Source organism: Ahaetulla prasina, chromosome 2 (assembly GCF_028640845.1).
Source record: "Ahaetulla prasina isolate Xishuangbanna chromosome 2, ASM2864084v1, whole genome shotgun sequence".
NCBI classification, from domain to species: domain Eukaryota; kingdom Metazoa; phylum Chordata; class Lepidosauria; order Squamata; family Colubridae; genus Ahaetulla; species Ahaetulla prasina.
In genome coordinates this window covers 2,868,830-2,885,566 of record NC_080540.1, presented here as the reverse complement: position 1 = coordinate 2,885,566, position 16,737 = coordinate 2,868,830, and the positions used below count along the sequence as shown (strand labels likewise).

General features: G+C 41.5%; 1 protein-coding gene across 1 annotated transcript; it reads right to left on the bottom strand.

Annotated features, from left to right (window-relative positions):
- Window positions 1–1,578: 1,578 nt before the first annotated feature.
- Window positions 1,579–15,746, bottom strand: LOC131192691 (zinc finger protein ZFP2-like). Its single transcript, XM_058172092.1, has 8 exons — window positions 15,697–15,746; window positions 14,120–14,165; window positions 11,371–11,803; window positions 10,789–10,903; window positions 10,615–10,697; window positions 7,357–7,510; window positions 4,251–5,744; window positions 1,579–3,094 (listed from the first exon to the last, which is right to left on the bottom strand). Exons 2-8 carry the CDS (start codon window positions 14,152–14,154, stop codon window positions 3,066–3,068), a joined length of 2,343 nt encoding a protein of 780 aa, XP_058028075.1. The 5' UTR covers window positions 14,155–14,165; window positions 15,697–15,746; the 3' UTR covers window positions 1,579–3,065.
- Window positions 15,747–16,737: the final 991 nt, after the last annotated feature.

Here is a 16,737-nt window from a genome sequence, read left to right as displayed (position 1 = left end):
ATGCCAATTAGTGTATATTTAAAGTGACCAAATTATTCTAAGTCTAAAAGAAATGCTTCAGAGAAAAATAAAATAGATTTTCTGTTCTAAGTAAGAGAATCAAGATGTATAGCAGGAATCCAGACCCAGAAAAGAAATTGAGAAGGGGGGGGGACCTCAATTTCAAAAAAAATAACAAATTTGATTCTTTTTCATAGTTGTGGAATTAACATCAGGTGATTTTTTTTAATCTATTAGAAAGTCTTTTTTATTATTTTTTTAAAGTTTTTATTTTTCCATAACAACAACAAAAAAACCACATTCTCATCAAACAATTACAATGTGCTGAAGGGGTGTTTACCTGTCTTCTTGTGCAATCTCCACTTAAACATCTCTTTCATATACATATATTATCTTTTCTAACATATCTTTCCTTCTAACCAATGGTAAAATAAATTCCGTATTTCATAATACTGCTTATCTTCTTGATCTCTAATTTCAAATGTCAATTTACTCATCTCTGCACATTCCATCATCTTCCTAATTATTTCATCTTGCAAAGGTAATTTCTCATTTTTCCACTTTGTAGCAAACACAACCCTGGCTGCTGTAATAATATTCATAATTAACTATTTTACATCTCTAGTATATATCTCAGGAATAATTCCCAACAGAAAGACTTCTGGCTTAAAGTCTTTTATTTTTGTGTATGTCTTTAAAACATTACAGTCTTGCTCACTTCTGTGTTATTATAATGAAGGGAACAATAGGACAGGAAGGTAGGTACTTTGTGTTCTTACGCACGCCCCTTATAGTCCTATAATAGTTATATATAGTTATTTATAGTTATATAGTTATTGCCAAATCTGATAATTGTACCAAATTAAAATAATCAAAATAAACATGTTGATACCAGGCCTAACAAGTATCTATAGGGGATAGTTTATTTTATTTTATTTTATTTATTCAATTTTTATACCGCGCTTCTCCTGAAGGACTCAGGGCGGTGTACAGCGAAAGTAAAACAAACAATGGAATATACAATTTAAAATACGAATTAAAAAACTTATTAAATAATTGGCCTAAAACTTTAGAACATATAAAACTAAAACCCGTTAAAAATTAATAATAAAAATTTAAAACCAATAAAAATTAAAACCAATAAAATTGAAGCCAGCCCCGCGCGAATAAATAAATGTGTTTTTAATTCGCGGCGGAAGGTCCGAAGGTCAGGTATTTGGCGTAAACCCTGGGGAAGTTCGTTCCAGAGGGTAGGAGTCCCCACAGAGAAGGATCTTCCCCTGGGGGCCGCCAGCCGACATTGGTTGGCGGACGGCACCCTGAGAAGTCCCTCTCTGTGCGAGCGTACGGGTCGGTGGGAGGCATGAGGTAATAGCAGGCGGTCCCGTAAGTACCCAGGTCCTAAGCCATGTAAGAAAAAAGTCAAGATGGCACCTTCAATGGCCTGATAAAAGTTCCACTGGCGAGACATATAAAATGCAAGTGGAATTTCAAATCTGCCTTCATTGCAACCATCCTGACTTTTTTTTTTTACCCATGCTTTTGTCTTACTTTTTCCAGGGACAGTTGTGTTGTTTGAGAAGATTGCCACAAGCCAGTGCACAAATGAAGTACGAGTCTGCAAAACCTTCCAAAGCCTCATCTGCAATTTCTGATATGCCTGACGAATGATACAATACATCAGCAGCCCCCAACCTTTTGGGCACCAGGGACCGGTCTCCTTCCATGGAACCAAGAGGGCGTGGTTTTGTGTGCTGCCTGGATCCCGTGGATTAGATTTTGCTTGTTTACATGGCCTGGTTTCTGGCATACTATGGACTGGTGCCAGTTTATGGACGGGGGGGGGTTTGGTGCCCCCTACAATACACACCAGAAAAAAATCATATCACATCCATTTAATCTAAATACATTAATATTAATGATATACATAAACTTTTAAAATTCAGATTATGTTCCGATATGTCACACTGCAGAAAGGCAATATTCCTTGTCCCATTTCTTGGAAATGGCATTTTCTTTTCTACAAATTTTTAAGGACCTCCTGTCACCGTGGCTCCTTTTATGAAAAGGCACTCTTTCTTTGAAGCTCTTTTCACACTTCTATATTCATATTATTCCTTTCCAGTGTGGATTCTTTGACAAAACGACTCCTTTAATTGAAAAAAATTCCATGATTTCTGTATCAACATTGATTGTCCCTAGTCTCAGTTTTATACCATTGTCATAAGTTTGATTTATCTTTGAATATTTCCATTCAAGGCATCAAAAAAAAACAACTATTCTAGAATAGAATAGAATAGAATTTTTTATTGTCCAAGTGTGATTGGATACACAAGGAATTTGTCTTGGTGCATATTACATAAAAGAAAAGATACGTTCATCAAGGTACAACATTTACAACACAAATGATGGTCAATATATCAATATAAATCATAAGGATTGCCAGCAACAAGTTATAGTCATACAGTCATAAATGGAAAGAGATGGGTGATGGGAACTATGAGAAGATTAATAGCAGTGCAGATTTAGTAAATAGTTTGACAGTGTTGAGGGAATTATTTGTTTAGCAGAGTGATGGCCTTCAGGAAAAAACTGTTCTAGTGTCTAGTTGTTGTGGTGTGCAGTGCTCTATAGCGTTGTTTTGAGGGTAGGAGTTGAAACAGTTTATGTCCAGGATGTGAGGGATCTGTAAATATTTTCACGGCCCTCTTCTTGATTCGTGCAGTATACACGTCCTCAATGGAAGGCAGGTTGGTAGCAATTATTTTTTCTACAGTTCTAATTATCCTCTGAAGTCTGTGTCTTTCTTGTTGGGTTGCAGAACCGAACCAGACAGTTATAGAGGTGCAAATGACAGACTCAATAATTCCTCTGTAGGAATTCCTTTTTGATTCTCTTTTGATCCTGTTTGGTCACAACAACCTGGATAATGGCAGATTCAGAAGTATAGGATTGCTTGCTCACATTCGTGAAGTTTTCTCACTTGTTTTGGTCCCTGAACAATATTTCCAAATGTCTCTTTCTTCTGTTCATTCTTGATTGTTTGTGACGTCAGCATACTGGACTCATTTTAATTCTCTTTTTTTTCTGTATCCTGTACTTAGGACAAAAAGAAAGAAGGTCATGAGAAATTTAAGGCACAAACTTTCTAAGTTCCCTTTTTCAACTCACTATCACCAACTTCTCCCCCCTTTTTTCTCAAGACAATTTGATGAAACTTAAATTATGTTTGCATTAGCTTATTACCTCACACAAAAGATTTATATCTTTGCTGAGCCATTTCCAAATTTTTATAAAAATAGATGAGTGTTTTCTTTCCTCTACTCCATAAAAACAGTGAAAGATAAAACAGAATCCTAACAGGATTAGATAAAGGAAGAAAACATCACAATACAGAATGGGACTGGAAATATGTTGAATTTTAACCTGCACATTTCCTACATTGCAAGCAATGTTCCTAAATCTCTTATCTTGTACAGGTGTATTGGCATTGGGGGATGCAGGTCCTTTTAATGACTCAGTAAAATTGACCTCTCTAACATTTGTCTAGATACAATCCTTCCAGAGCTAACGTGGAAGCAACTAGCAAACTGGGGGCCAGGGAGGTAGAATAATATATAAGATTGAACAAACCATTCATAAACTGGCATGGTATAAGATTTTGACATGCTCACAAACATGCATACTATGGATTTGAAGCAAAAGTAGAAGTCTTAAGCATCTGATACTAAAAAAAAAGTCTATTAACCTGCAACAACATTGGGAACTTAAATGGCAGAGCCTTCAAAAGTCACTTATCTCGAGCTATAACAGTTCCTTGTTAAATGCTGTAACTGTTCCTATCTAGCCTTAGTTAGGATCAGATGTAAAGCAGGCAGAATTTATAAAGGATGTGGTTTTTCTAATTCTGCACAAGAAATATAGTATATGTGTGGACTGAGTCATGTCAATGTGACATTTACATGGGTTTTTACCAGAGATGGTATTCAGCAGGTTCTGACCCGTTCTGGAGAACCATCAGTGGAAATTTTGAGTAGTAAAAACCACCTCTGACTGGCCCTGCCCCCATCTATTCTGTGCCTCCTGAGTCCCAGCTGATCGGGAGGAAATGGGGATTTTGCAGGAACCTTCCCCTGGAGTGGGGAAGGAATGGATATTTTACAGTATCCTTCCCCTGCCACGCCTACCAAGCCATGCCTTGCCCACAGAACCGGAAGTAAAAAAATTTGAATCCCACCACTGGTTTTTACCTGAGTGGATTCTTGAATGGGAAGTCAGGTGATTTTTCCTCTGGAAGCTCTTTCCGCATTCAGTACATTCAAATGGCTTCTCTCCTGCGTGGAGTCTTTTATGTAATTTAAGGGATCCACTATGACGGAAACTCTTTCCACACTCCATGCACATGTATGATTTTTCCCCTGTGTGGGTTCGCCTATGAATAGCAAGAGATCCATTTCCACGGAATCTCTTTCCACACTCTTTGCATTTATATGGCTTCTCCCCTGTGTGGACTTTGCTATGAGAAATGAGGGCGCTCTTGCCTCCGAAGTTCTTGCCACACTCCGTACATTTAAACAGTTTCTCTCCCAAGTGGATCCTCATGTGGGAAGTAAGTGATCCACTATGACGGAAACTCTTTCTGCACTCAAAGCACTCATATGGTTTTTCTCCTGTATGAATTCTTTTATGAATAGTAAGACAACTATTTTCACGGAAACTCTTTCCACACTCCAGGCACTTGTATGGCGTTTCCCCTGTGTGGCTTCTTTTATGAATAGTAAGAGATTTATTTTCACGGTAGCTTTTTCCACAGTCCTTGCATTTATACGGCCTCTCCCCTGTATGGATCCGTTCATGAGCAGTAAGCAACCTATTCTCACGGAAGCTCTTACCACAGTCCTTGCATTTATACGGCTTCTCCCCTGTATGGATTCTTTCATGGATAATAAGAGATATATTTCGACTGTAGCTTTTTCCACACTCTTTGCATTTATACGGCTTCTCCCCTGTGTGGACTTTGCTATGAGAAATGATGTAGCTCTTGCTTCTGAAGTTCTTGCCACACTCCATACATTGATACGGTTTCTCTCCCGAGTGGATCCTGATGTGGGAAGTAAGGGATCCATTGTGGCGGAAACTCTTTCCACACTCCAAGCACTTGAATGGCTTTTCCCCTGTGTGAATTCTTTTATGAATAGCAAGAGACTTAGTCTCACGGAAGCTTTTCCCACAGTCCTTGCATTCATAGGGCCTCTCCCCTGTATGGATCCTTTCATGTATAATGAGGGATTTCCTCTCACCTAAGCTCTTTCCACAATACTTGCATTTATATGGTTTCTCCTCCAAGTTGATTCTTTTATGGCGTTTTAGAGAAGTCTCTTTGCGGAAGGTTTTTCCACGTTCCATACCTTCGCATGGTTTCTCTCCCAGCTTGATTCTTTCACACGAAGAAAGAGTGAAAGTCCGAGTACGAGAGGGTTCATCCTCCTGATACAGATGCTGCTGTTCTCTAAGGTGAATTCTAGAGTCTTTTTTGAAATCAGATTTGTCCTTTGATATTTCAGCATTTTTCTCCCTTTCTCCTGTGTTATCCTGTTGAACAAGAAAGTCTTGAACTGGAGTGTTCTGAAAAATGAAGCTTTCCCCCCCATGGTTTTGTTCCAACTGAATCTTCTCTTTTCCTTCCTTCTGACTGATTGTTTGGCGTGGTTCCTTGTCATTTCCATTATCTTGTCCATTAACATCTTGAGAAAAAAAGAAAGAGAATGAAAATCATGTGAAATTAATCAAGGAAATATAGGAAGCAGTTGTGCATTTTTTTTGCTGATAATGTTCAAGACAATAGTATTTTTAAAAGCTGTTCTATTGAGTAATGTAAAAAAAATCTAAAGCTTCGTATGATCAAATTCGTATGTCTAAAATATTATGGACTAGAAAAGAATATTTTCTGCTTTCTGAGCAGGAGAAACCTAACATAACATAACATCAGAGTTGGAAGGGACCTTGGAGGCCTTCTAGTCCAACCCCCTGCCCAGGCAGGAAACCCTACACCATCTCAGTCAGTCAACCCTCAGTCAACCCTCACCATCTCAAACCTATTGCCTTTAATTCTTTCTCTGTGTAGATTCTTATCAAATCGCTGGAGGAGTTAAGTGGAGTGAAAAACAGGAAACAAAGTTTATTTTAGCAGTGCCAATTAAGTGATTCGAACATAAGAACCTGTATACTGCACAAATCAAGAAGAGGGCCGTGAAAATATTTACAGATCCCTCACATCCAGGTCATAAACTGTTTCAACTCCTACCCTCAAAATGACGCTATAGAGCACTGCACACCAGAACAACTAGACACAAGAGGAGTTTTTTCCCAAAGGCCATCACTCTGCTAAACAAATCATTCCCTCAACACTGTCAAACTATTTACTAAATCTGCACTACTATTAATCTTCTCATCGTTCCCATCACCCATCTCTTTCCACTTATGATTGTATGACTGTAACTTTGTTGCTGGCAATCCTTATGATTTATATTGATATACTGACCATCATTTGTGTTGTAAATGTTGTACCTTGATGAACGTATCTTTTCTTTTATGTACACTGAGAGCAAATGCATCAAGACAAATTCCTGGTGTGTCCAATCACACTTGGCCAATAAAAAATTCTATTCTATTCTATTCTATTCTATTCTATTCTATTCTATTCTATTCTATTCTATTCTATTCTATTCTATTCTATTCTATAGAAACACCTTTTCAATTTTCCAAACTGTATTTTATTTGTTCCTACTTATCCTATCTCCCATTTGCTATTCTTCCTCCTTTTGGGACATCCACATGGCTGTTAGAAAAAGAATAATCTTAGTTGATTGATTAGCTCAAAATTACATCTTTGCACAGGGAAACCCTGCCACAGAACACCAAAATCTACAATTATAGAGTAAAAGATCAAAGAAAAGGGGCCCGAATCCAACAGACCAGTTGAAAAAGCATCAGTACTTCATTAGACAAATGGTATCTCTGGCCTATGAAAAGGAGTGGTTAAGTTGATGTCAGACCAATATCATGGAGATCTAAATCTAGGGTGATAGTCTGTTACCGAGAAGACTAAAAAGAAAGTAAAGAATTAACCAAGGAGAACGATCTGAAATATCAGACAAGAAGTATGGTAGTCACACAATACATCTTAACAAATAGCTGCTAATATTGTCCCTTAGTTGGAGCTGGAGAGGTTCAGATTTTCTACTCTTCCCAGCTAGAAGGCGAGGTCTATCACCATGTATTACTAACAAACAGGTGGTTACATGTGACCGCTAAATTGCTTCCACTCAGTATCTGAATGCAGAGCTCAAGCCTTACTCAGAAAGGCGACGTTTCTTGAGATTTCCAGCATGACTTCTCCATGAAGGGCTTTCTGGTCGGGATCCAGCTGAGACCACTCTTCCTCGGAGAAATACACAGCCAAGGACTGAAGATCCTCCAAGGACTGAAGATCCTCCAAGGACTGAAGATCCTGAAAAAAAAAGAAAGAAAAATAGTTTCCCTATTCACAGAGAAGGAATACGGATTTGCATATACAGAATACGGAATAACGGAAGGGACCTTGGAGGTTTTCTAGTCCAACCACCTGCTTAGACAGGAAACCCTATACCAGTGTTGGCGAACCTTTTGTAAGGCTCAGAACAAATTTAGACCCATCTGTCTCCCAAGAGTGCTGAAACGGGAGTGTGCACGCGCTTGGGGAGCACCAGAAACCAGAAGAACAGCTCTCTGGCGCACACATGTGGGAGCACTGGAAACCAGAAAAGCAGTTCCCTGGCACGCATGCACACACTGGGAAGCTGAGCTTCTGGTTTTTGGCGTACGCATGCATGCCTGTCACCTGGTATTCTGGTTTCTGGCGCACATGTGTGTGCAAAGACCAGCTGACTGACCCACATGTGCACGCCAGAACCCGGAAGAGGCGGCAGCTGGCGTGCTCGGAGAGATGGCTCTGCATGTCACTTCTGGCACACGTGCCGTAGGTTTACCATCACAGCCCTATACCATTTCAGACAAATGGTTCTCCAATTTCTTCTTAAAAACCTCCAGTGTCTGAGCATTCAAAACTTCTGGAGACAATTTATTCCACTGATTAATTGTTCTAACTGTCAGGAAATGTCGCCATAGTTTCAGGTTGCTTCTCTCTTTGATTAGTTTCCATCCATTGCTTCTTGTTTTGCCTTCAGGCACTTTAGAGAATAGCTTGACTCCCTCTTCTTTGGGGCAGACCCTGTTGGAACACTGTTATCATATCACCCTCTAGTCCTTCTTTTCATTAAACTAGACATACCCAGTTCCTGCAACCATTCTTCATATGTTTTAGCCTCCAGTCCCCAAATCATCTTTGTTGCTCTTCCCTGCACTCTTTCTAGAGTCTCAGCATCTTTTTTACATTGTGGCGACCAAAACTGAATGCAATATTCCAAGTATGGCCTTACCAAGGCATTATAAAGTGGTATTAACACTTCATGTGATCTTGGTTCTCTTCTGTACTCCACAAATCCCAAAAAAATGGCTATTTTTCTGGTACTTACAAAATAAAGAGAGGGTTTTTTTGGGAGGGGGGTATTCATCAATATTTTAGCCAATCAACTTTGAGGCCAATTTGAGACTTTGAAGTCCTCTGAGAAACCAATCCTGCCATGTTCAAATGCTGGGGGAACTCATCAAGGGATTTATGTAGGCCCATCAATATGCAGATGACAGGCAGCCAAATTCCACGTCATCTGCACATAGGTAGCTCTTGATGTATGACTATAATGGAGCCTGCCCATCTTAGAGTCATGGTTGTGAAGCAAGTCACCCACGTGATCAATTTTTAAACCGCAACGGTCATAAAGTGAACCCACCGTTTGCTATGGGCCAGTGTTGCTGAAAATGTGAAATAAATGCTGGTTTTTGGCAAAACCGTGACTGAGGGATGTTGTAAACCAGGGGTCTCCAACCTTGGCTACTTTAAGCCTGGCAGACTTTAACTCCCAGAATTCTGGGAGTTGGAGTCCGACTGGCTTAAAGTGGCCAAGGTTGGAGACCCCTGCGGTAAACAGCTATAAATGAAGACTGGTTGCCAAGCGCCCAACAGGTGAACATGTTGAAGTAGGGCGGCCGTCAGAAATTCAGACCTGGGTCATAAGTAACCCTGGGGAGGTTCATTGTAACTTCAAATGATTGCTAAGCAAGTGGTTCTAAATTGAGAATCTCCTGTAAATAGAAAACATTCTGAAGTGTTTGGGAAAAAGTAAATTATCCCAAAGATGTTTTTTCAAAAGGCAACTGGCATTTTTTGTTTTTTCATCCAGTTCAACTGGAGACACTTCTTGGATGAGCAGTGAAACGTTTCCCACGTTGGAGAGAAGTATGCACTGGAGTACCCCAAGGCTCAGTTTTAGGCCCAGTACTCTCCAACATTTTCATCAATGATTTGGACGAGGGGATAGATGGGGAAACTCATCAAATTTTCAGATGACACCAAACTGGCAGGAATAGCCAACACTCCAGAAGATAGGCTCAAGTTACAGAAGGCTCGACAGACTTGAACATTGGGTGCTATCTAAGAAAATGAAATTCAGTGATGAAAAAAGTAAAGTTCTACATTTAGGCAAGAAAAACAAAATCCACAGGTACCGTATATGTGATGCCTTGCTCAATAGTAGTGAGAGGGATCTTGGAGTCCTAGTGGACAACCATTTAGATATGAGCCAGCAGTGTGCAGCAGCTGCTAAAAAAGCCAACACAGTTCTGGGCTGCATAAACAGAGGGATAGAATCAAGATCACGTGAAGTGTTAATACCACTTTATAATGCCTTGATAAGGCCACACTTGGAATACGGCATTCAGTTTTGGTTGCCATGATGTAAAAAAGATGCTGAGACTCTAGAAAGAATGCAGAGAAGAGCAATAAAGATGATAAGGGGACTGGAGGCTAAAACATATGAAGAACAGTTGCAGGAACTCAGTATGTCTAGTTTAATGAAAAGAAGGACTAGGGGAGACATGATAGCAGTGTTCCAATATCTCAGGGTTGCCACAAAGAAGAGGGAGTCAAACTATTCTCCAAAATCCCTAAAGGCAGGACAAGAAGCAATGGGTGGAAACTAATCAAGGAGAGAAGCAACTTAAACTATGGAGAAATTTCCTGACAGTTAGAACAATTAATCTGTGGAACAACTTGCCTGCAGAAGTTGTAAATGCTCCAACACTGGAAGTTTTTAATAAGATGTTGGATAACCATTTGTCTGAAATGGTATAGGGTTTCCTGCCTGGGCAGGGGGTTGGACTAGAAGACCTCCAAGGTCCCTTCCAACTCTGTTATTCTATTCTAAACCAAAAATGTCCAGTTGCCTTTTGGAAAAGTATCTTTGAGACAATCATATCCTGGGTGATTGAGAATCTCCACAGATGAGGGGAAAGAAAGGAATTCATTTTTTGAATAGGAATCTCTTGGCGCTGAAACGGCAGAGGTAAGCTAAGTATGGCTGATCAGTGATTTGAAGCCAAATTTCTCCATCCTGAACTCCAGGATCCTACACCAGGCCCCCCAAAAACACAGGACACCTTTGATGTTTCTCCTCTTACTTGTTCTGGAGTTTCAGCTGCTCTTTGGGGTCCACCCGAAAAAGGAGACAATCCTACAGATGACAATGACAATGTGATACTCCCTGGGAGAGAGAGAAAAGCGATAGAAGAATTTTTAGAAGCCTAATTAATAAAAACATGGAAAGATGCTACAAACAATTTCCCTTCTTTTACCTCTTGAAGTGTCCGGATTTGGGTCATCCTGAGAGACCCCTCGGAAAAGCTGCTGCTGGGAAGGATGTGCTCGATTTCTGCCTTCCTCGAGATGCTCCGTCATTACCCCTGGGACCTGAAGTACCAGGAGGAGCAAAGAAAGAGAATGAGGGGAACGGCACATGGGAGGAGCTGGACTCTACCCTACTATGAGCCGTGGAGGTACAGGGGTTAAAATACAGTATTGCACGTTGGCTCTGCCACTGCCAGGAGTTCGATCCTGACCAGCTCAAGTTTGACTCAGTCTCCCATCCTTCCGAGTAAAATGAAGACCCAGATAGTTGGAGGCAATAGGCAGATTGTGTAAACCAGTTAGAGTGGGCTCTAAAGCACTATGAAGCGGTATATAAATCTAAGTGCTACTGCTATTACTAATCATAACTTCAAGGATGCCTCTGACTAGGAGAAGGTAACCAAACAATCATCCAACTACAGTAGAACAGCAACATATAAACTTACCCTCCTAATGTTAACTCCAGACAACTGAAACACTGTTTATAATATTCAAACTCATTTAGAATTCCCAAAACAATGTTCTCTCACCAGCCACTCAACCTGTTCCTTGTCTTCCTCGGCCTGGCTCAGGAGGAAGCCTTCGGCCACGGCCACCGCCTGGGAAGTGGTCTCTGCTCCACACTCCCGCACCCAGCTCTCCATCTCAGGGGGCAAGAGGGCCAGGAACTGTTCCAGGATCACCAAATCCAGCATCTGAGCCTTCGTGCGTCTCTCTGGCTGCAGCCACTGGCAGCAAAGGTGGTGAAGGTGACTGCAAATCACTCGGGGACCTTTAGAGACTTGGTACCGGATGCTCCTGAAGAGCCTGCGCTGGTCCTCCGAACTGCTGGCTTTCTCCTTCAGGATCTTCTGCCTGGTTCCTCCCCAGTTTTCCATACATTTCTTTTTCCCAGGTCCCTTGCCTGCTGGGTACTGTATCTCCATTTCTTTTCTCTTTTCCAACAAAACTCCACGCTTCTGTCTTTTAAAACATTGTAAAGAAAAGGTTTTTTGAAATCTGGATTATTAACCGACGGCACCCTGAGGAGGCCCTCCCTGTGGGAGCGCACAGGTCGATGGGAGGCTACCGGTGGTAGTAGGCGGTCCCGTAGATACACCGGTCCTCTGCCATGGAGCGCTTTAAAGATGGTAACCAGTACCTTGAATTGCACCCAAAAGACCACCAGAAGCCAGTGCAGACCGCGCAGGAGAGATGTCACATGGGAGCTACAAGGTGCTCCCTCTATCACCCGCGCAGCCGCATTCTGGACCAGTTGGAGCTTCCGGGTGCTCTTCAAGGGGAGCCCCATGTAAAAAGCGTTGCAGTAGTCTAGGCGGGACGTAACAAGGGCATGAGTGACTGCAGAGGGAAGCCCGGTCTAGAAAGGGACACAACTGGTGTATCAGGCAAACCTGATAAAAAGCTCCCCTGGTGACGGCCGTCAAATGATCTTCAAACGACAGCCATGCATCCAGGAGGATGCCCAGATTGCGAACCCTCTCCGTGGGGGCCAACGACTCGCCCCCAACAGTCAGCGATGGAGTCAGCTGGCTGTACCGGGATGCCGGCACCCACAGCCATTCGGTCTTGGAAGGGTTGGGTTGGAGCCTGTTTCTCCCCATCCAGACCCGTACGGCCTCCAGACACCAGGACATCACTTCAACGGCCTCGTTGGGGTGGTTGGGGTGGAGATGTACAGCTGAGTATCATCAGCGTACAGATGACACCCCACCCCAAAATCACGGATGATCTCGGCCAGCGGCTTCATATAGATGTTGAACAGAAGGGGCGAGAGAACTGACCCCTGTGGCACCCCACACAGGAGGCGCCTCGGGGCCGACCTCTGCCCCCCTGCCAACACTGTCTGCGAACGGTCCGAGAGGTAGGAGGAGAACCACCAAAAAACGGTGCTCCCCACTCCAAGCCCCCCGAGCCGCCAAAGCAAGATACCATGGTCGATGGTATCAAAAGCCGCTGAAAGAACTAGAAAGACCAGGACAGAGGAACAACCTCTGTCCCGGGTCCTCCAGAGATCATCTACCAACGCGACCAAGGCCGTCTCTATGCAGTGCCCAGGCCGGAAGCCGGACTGGAACAGGTCAAGATAGACAGTTTCATCCAGGTACCGGGGGAACTGTCATGCCACCACACTCTCAACAACCTTCGCCACAAAGCGAAGGTTGGAGACAGGACGGTAATTTGCTAAAATTACTGGATCCAGGGAGGGCTTCTTGAGGAGGGGCCTCACCACCGCCTCTTTCAGGGTGGTAGGGAAGACACCCTCCATCAAAGAAGCGTTGACAATTCCCTGGAATTGTCTGTGGAACCGGTGGGCGGTTAGAAAATTTTACTACTAACAGAGATACAAAAGTGGGCGGTAGGTATAAAAAGGTTGACTACCCCTGTTCTACATCAAGGGTCTCCAACCTTGGCAACTGTAGGAAGTTAGCACTCACCCCTCTCCTAGAAGAATGAAATATTTTGGAGGATATTGAAGAGGGCAGAGTATTATGTTTCCCTGGATGAGAAATGGAGAAACCCGTTTTAAAGACAAAGCAGCTTCCTGCCTCCTCACACCTTTGTCAATAGGACCATCATCTGCAACACAATAGGACCCATCTAGCAACAGAAACTCACCACATGGCAAGGCTCAAGCAAGCTTGAGAGACAACCTACAAAGTTAGCTAAGACCCCTAGACCACCTGGGAGCAGGGGTGAAATGCTCCCGGTTTGCACCGGCCCTCCCGATTAGGTAGCGATGGCAGCTGCTGGTTCGGAGGACTGGTAGCAAAAAATCCCTGGCCCCGCCCCCCCGCCTCTGCTGAGCCGCACCATCAGCAGAGGTTTTTTTTTTTTTACTTTTAAAAGTTTTTCTTCAGCAGAAAATATACCTTTAAAAGTAAAAAAAAAACCAACCCTCTGATGATCGCGGGGCTGAGCAGAGATCATCAGAACACTTTAAAAGTTTTTTTAAAAAAAACCTTTTCAGCTGAAGGGGTAAAAAAGGAAAAGAGGGGGGGCTTTAAAAGGCTCCTCTGGCCACCCCGGTTGAGTTCCTCATCACCAGAACCTTAAAAAACATGTTTTCTACATGTTAAAACAATTATTTTAAGAGGTTCTGGGCTGCTATGAGGGAACTTCAGCTGAGATCGTCAGAGGAGTTGATTTTAAAACTTTTTTCCCTCTGGCAATCCCAGAGTATTTCCTGATCCTCGCAGGCTTTTAAACTCATTTTTTAACAGCCCCCACTTACAAGAGCCCCCACCCATGCCCACCCAATGCCCCCTCCTCACTTACCTATAATTCCTGCTCTTTCGGGCTGGCATCGGCATGCTTTCTTCAGCTACTGAAGGAAAAAAAAAAAGCTTGCTTTGACTTCCTGCTTTGCTTGGCTGAGGAACAATAAAATAAAATAAAATAAAATAAAATAAAATAATAAAATAAAATATTTGTGCAGCTTTCTGAGATTTGGTGTGTTCCTGTAGTGTTATTAAAATTAGAAGTGGTGTGTATAAAGAAGATATTTTCTGGAAGACTTGGAAACCATTCGTGGACTATGCGCTTGGAAAATTGGACGGTACCTCGAGAACGTAGATTTTGGCAATTATGAGGACATATCCGAAGACCCAAATCTTCCTTTTTTTTATGTATAGCACAAGGGTGTAATAATGTATTTTCTTTTTTGTTTGTTGGAAAAAAGTAATAAAAAAATTAAAATAAATAAAATAAAAATAAAATAAAATAATAAAATAAAATATTTGTGCAGCTTTCTGAGATTTGGTGTGTTCCTGTGGTGTTTCACTCTAACTACACAAACACACAAAATCTCACAAAGCTGTATGTGGCATTTTGTATGTGTGTGAGACAGTTGTGTTGTGTTGTGTGTGTGTGTAAAATGTGAAAGTGTGAGGTTCCTGCTTGTTGCAGGGGCCATTTTGGGTGAAGTGCAGCTGCTTTTATATTGTGTGTGAGTCAGTTGAGTTGTATTGTGTTGTGTTGTGTGTAAAAGTGTGAAAGTTGGTTTTTGGTACCTCTTATTGTTTTGCATACTTCGTTAATTATTTTTTATTATTTATTGTTATTGGCCACGCCCATATATATATTATTATAAAAATAAAACATTTAGCTTGAATCTATTTTTTGCTCTTGTAATATTGTAATATTGCGATTGAAGCTGACGTAGTCTTTTATAGGAAGGATATTGCAATAGAAGGATTGAAATAGAAAATAAAAAATAGAAGGATTTTACAGGAAGGATATTGCAATAGAAGGATTGAAATAGAAAATAGAAAATAGAAGGATTTTATAGGAAGGATATTGCAATTAACTTGTGGACTAACTTTAATAATAATAATAATAATAATATTTTAATTTGTATACCGCCCTTCTCCCGAAGGACTCAGGGCGGTTTACAGCCAGAATAAAAATACAGCAATACATACAATATTAAAAACAAACATTAAAAAAATTATTAAATTTGGCCTAATATTAAAATACACTAAATAACACTAAAAGTTAATATAAAATTAAAACCCCATAAAATCAGCTAAAAATTGAAATTAAAATTCAAGCCAGTCCAGCAAGACGAAACAAATAAAGTCTTCAGTTATTTAAGACTAATCTTCTACACCAAGGGTCTCCAACCTTGGCAACTTTAAGCCTTGTGGACTAACTTTTAAGACTAACTTTCTACACCAATCTGGCAAGTGGTGTGAAGGCAGCCAAAACCTGGCATCGGTTTTGCTGAGAACTTCTGATTACTCCCCAGTGGAATTTTTGCAAGGCAAATAAATATCTGGCCCAAAGACGACCCGGTGTCTAATCCCATCGAGCCCAAGTCTATATTTGCCTAGGCTTAATAGGCTCCCACTCACCGGGCAGGATCGCGTCTGGATCTCCTTCTCCCCACCAGAACCTCTTTGCCTTCCGCGGAGCTCAAAGGGTTACAACGAGCGAGGGCAGAGAGTCCTAGGGAAACAAAAGAAACTCTCAGCGCATGCTCAGTTTGCCTTCTTGCAGGGGGAGGGTGCCCCCTGGTGGATTCTCTGCTTCAGTGCTTCTCAACCTCATCCAGTGAGCTGGAGAATTCTGGGAGTTTGAATGAAGTCCACACTTTATTTTTTATTTCTTTTTGTCACAACAGTATACACAAACAATTGTCATAGATAAAACGACATATCTTGAAGAATATATATATATATATATATATAAAAGTGAAAAAATATGCATCAACTATATGCTCAATAGTATAGAAAATAGTATAGAAAAAATATAGAAAATAGTATAGAAAAAATATGCATCAACTATATGCTCAATAGTAGTACCTGTGAGAGGGATCTTGGAGTCCTAGTGGATAACCATCTAGATATGAGCCAGCAGTGTGCAGCAGCTGTTAAAAAAGCCAACACAGTTCTGGGCTGCATAAACAGAGGGATAGAATCAAGATCACGTGAAGTGCTAGTACCACTTTATAATGCCTTGGTAAGGCCACACTTGGAATATTGCATCCAGTTTTGGTCGCCACGATGTAAAAAAGATGTTGAGACTCTAGAAAGAGTGCAGAGAAGAGCAACAAAGATGATTAGGGGACTGGAGGATAAAACATGAAGAACGGTTGCAGGAACTGGGTATGTCTAGTTTAACAAAAAGAAGGACTAGGGGAGACATGATAGCAGTGTTCCAATATCTCAGGGGCTGCCACAGAGAAGTGGGAGTTGGGCTGTTCTCCAGAGCACCTGAGGGTAGAACAAGAAGTAATGGGTGGAAACTGATCAAGGAAAGAAGCAACTTAGAACTAAGGAGAAATTTCCTGACAGTTAGAACAATTAATCAGTGGAACGACTTGCCTGCAGAAGTTGTGAATGCTCCAACACTGGAAATTTTTAAGAAAATGTTGGATAACCATCTGACTGAGA

Bases quoted from the DNA above. Each gene is read 5' to 3' on its own strand.
- LOC131192691 (XM_058172092.1), bottom strand. From the start codon at position 14,154: ATGCCGATGCCAGCCCGAAAGAGCAGGAATTATAG. The intron at 7,511-10,614 runs GTAAGAGGAGAA...TTTTTTTTTCAG, and splicing joins CAGCTGAAACTCCAGAACAA to GATCTTCAGTCCTTGGAGGA. The intron at 3,095-4,250 runs GTAAAAACCAGT...TCCTAAGTACAG, and splicing joins CCATTCAAGAATCCACTCAG to GATACAGAAAAAAAAGAGAA.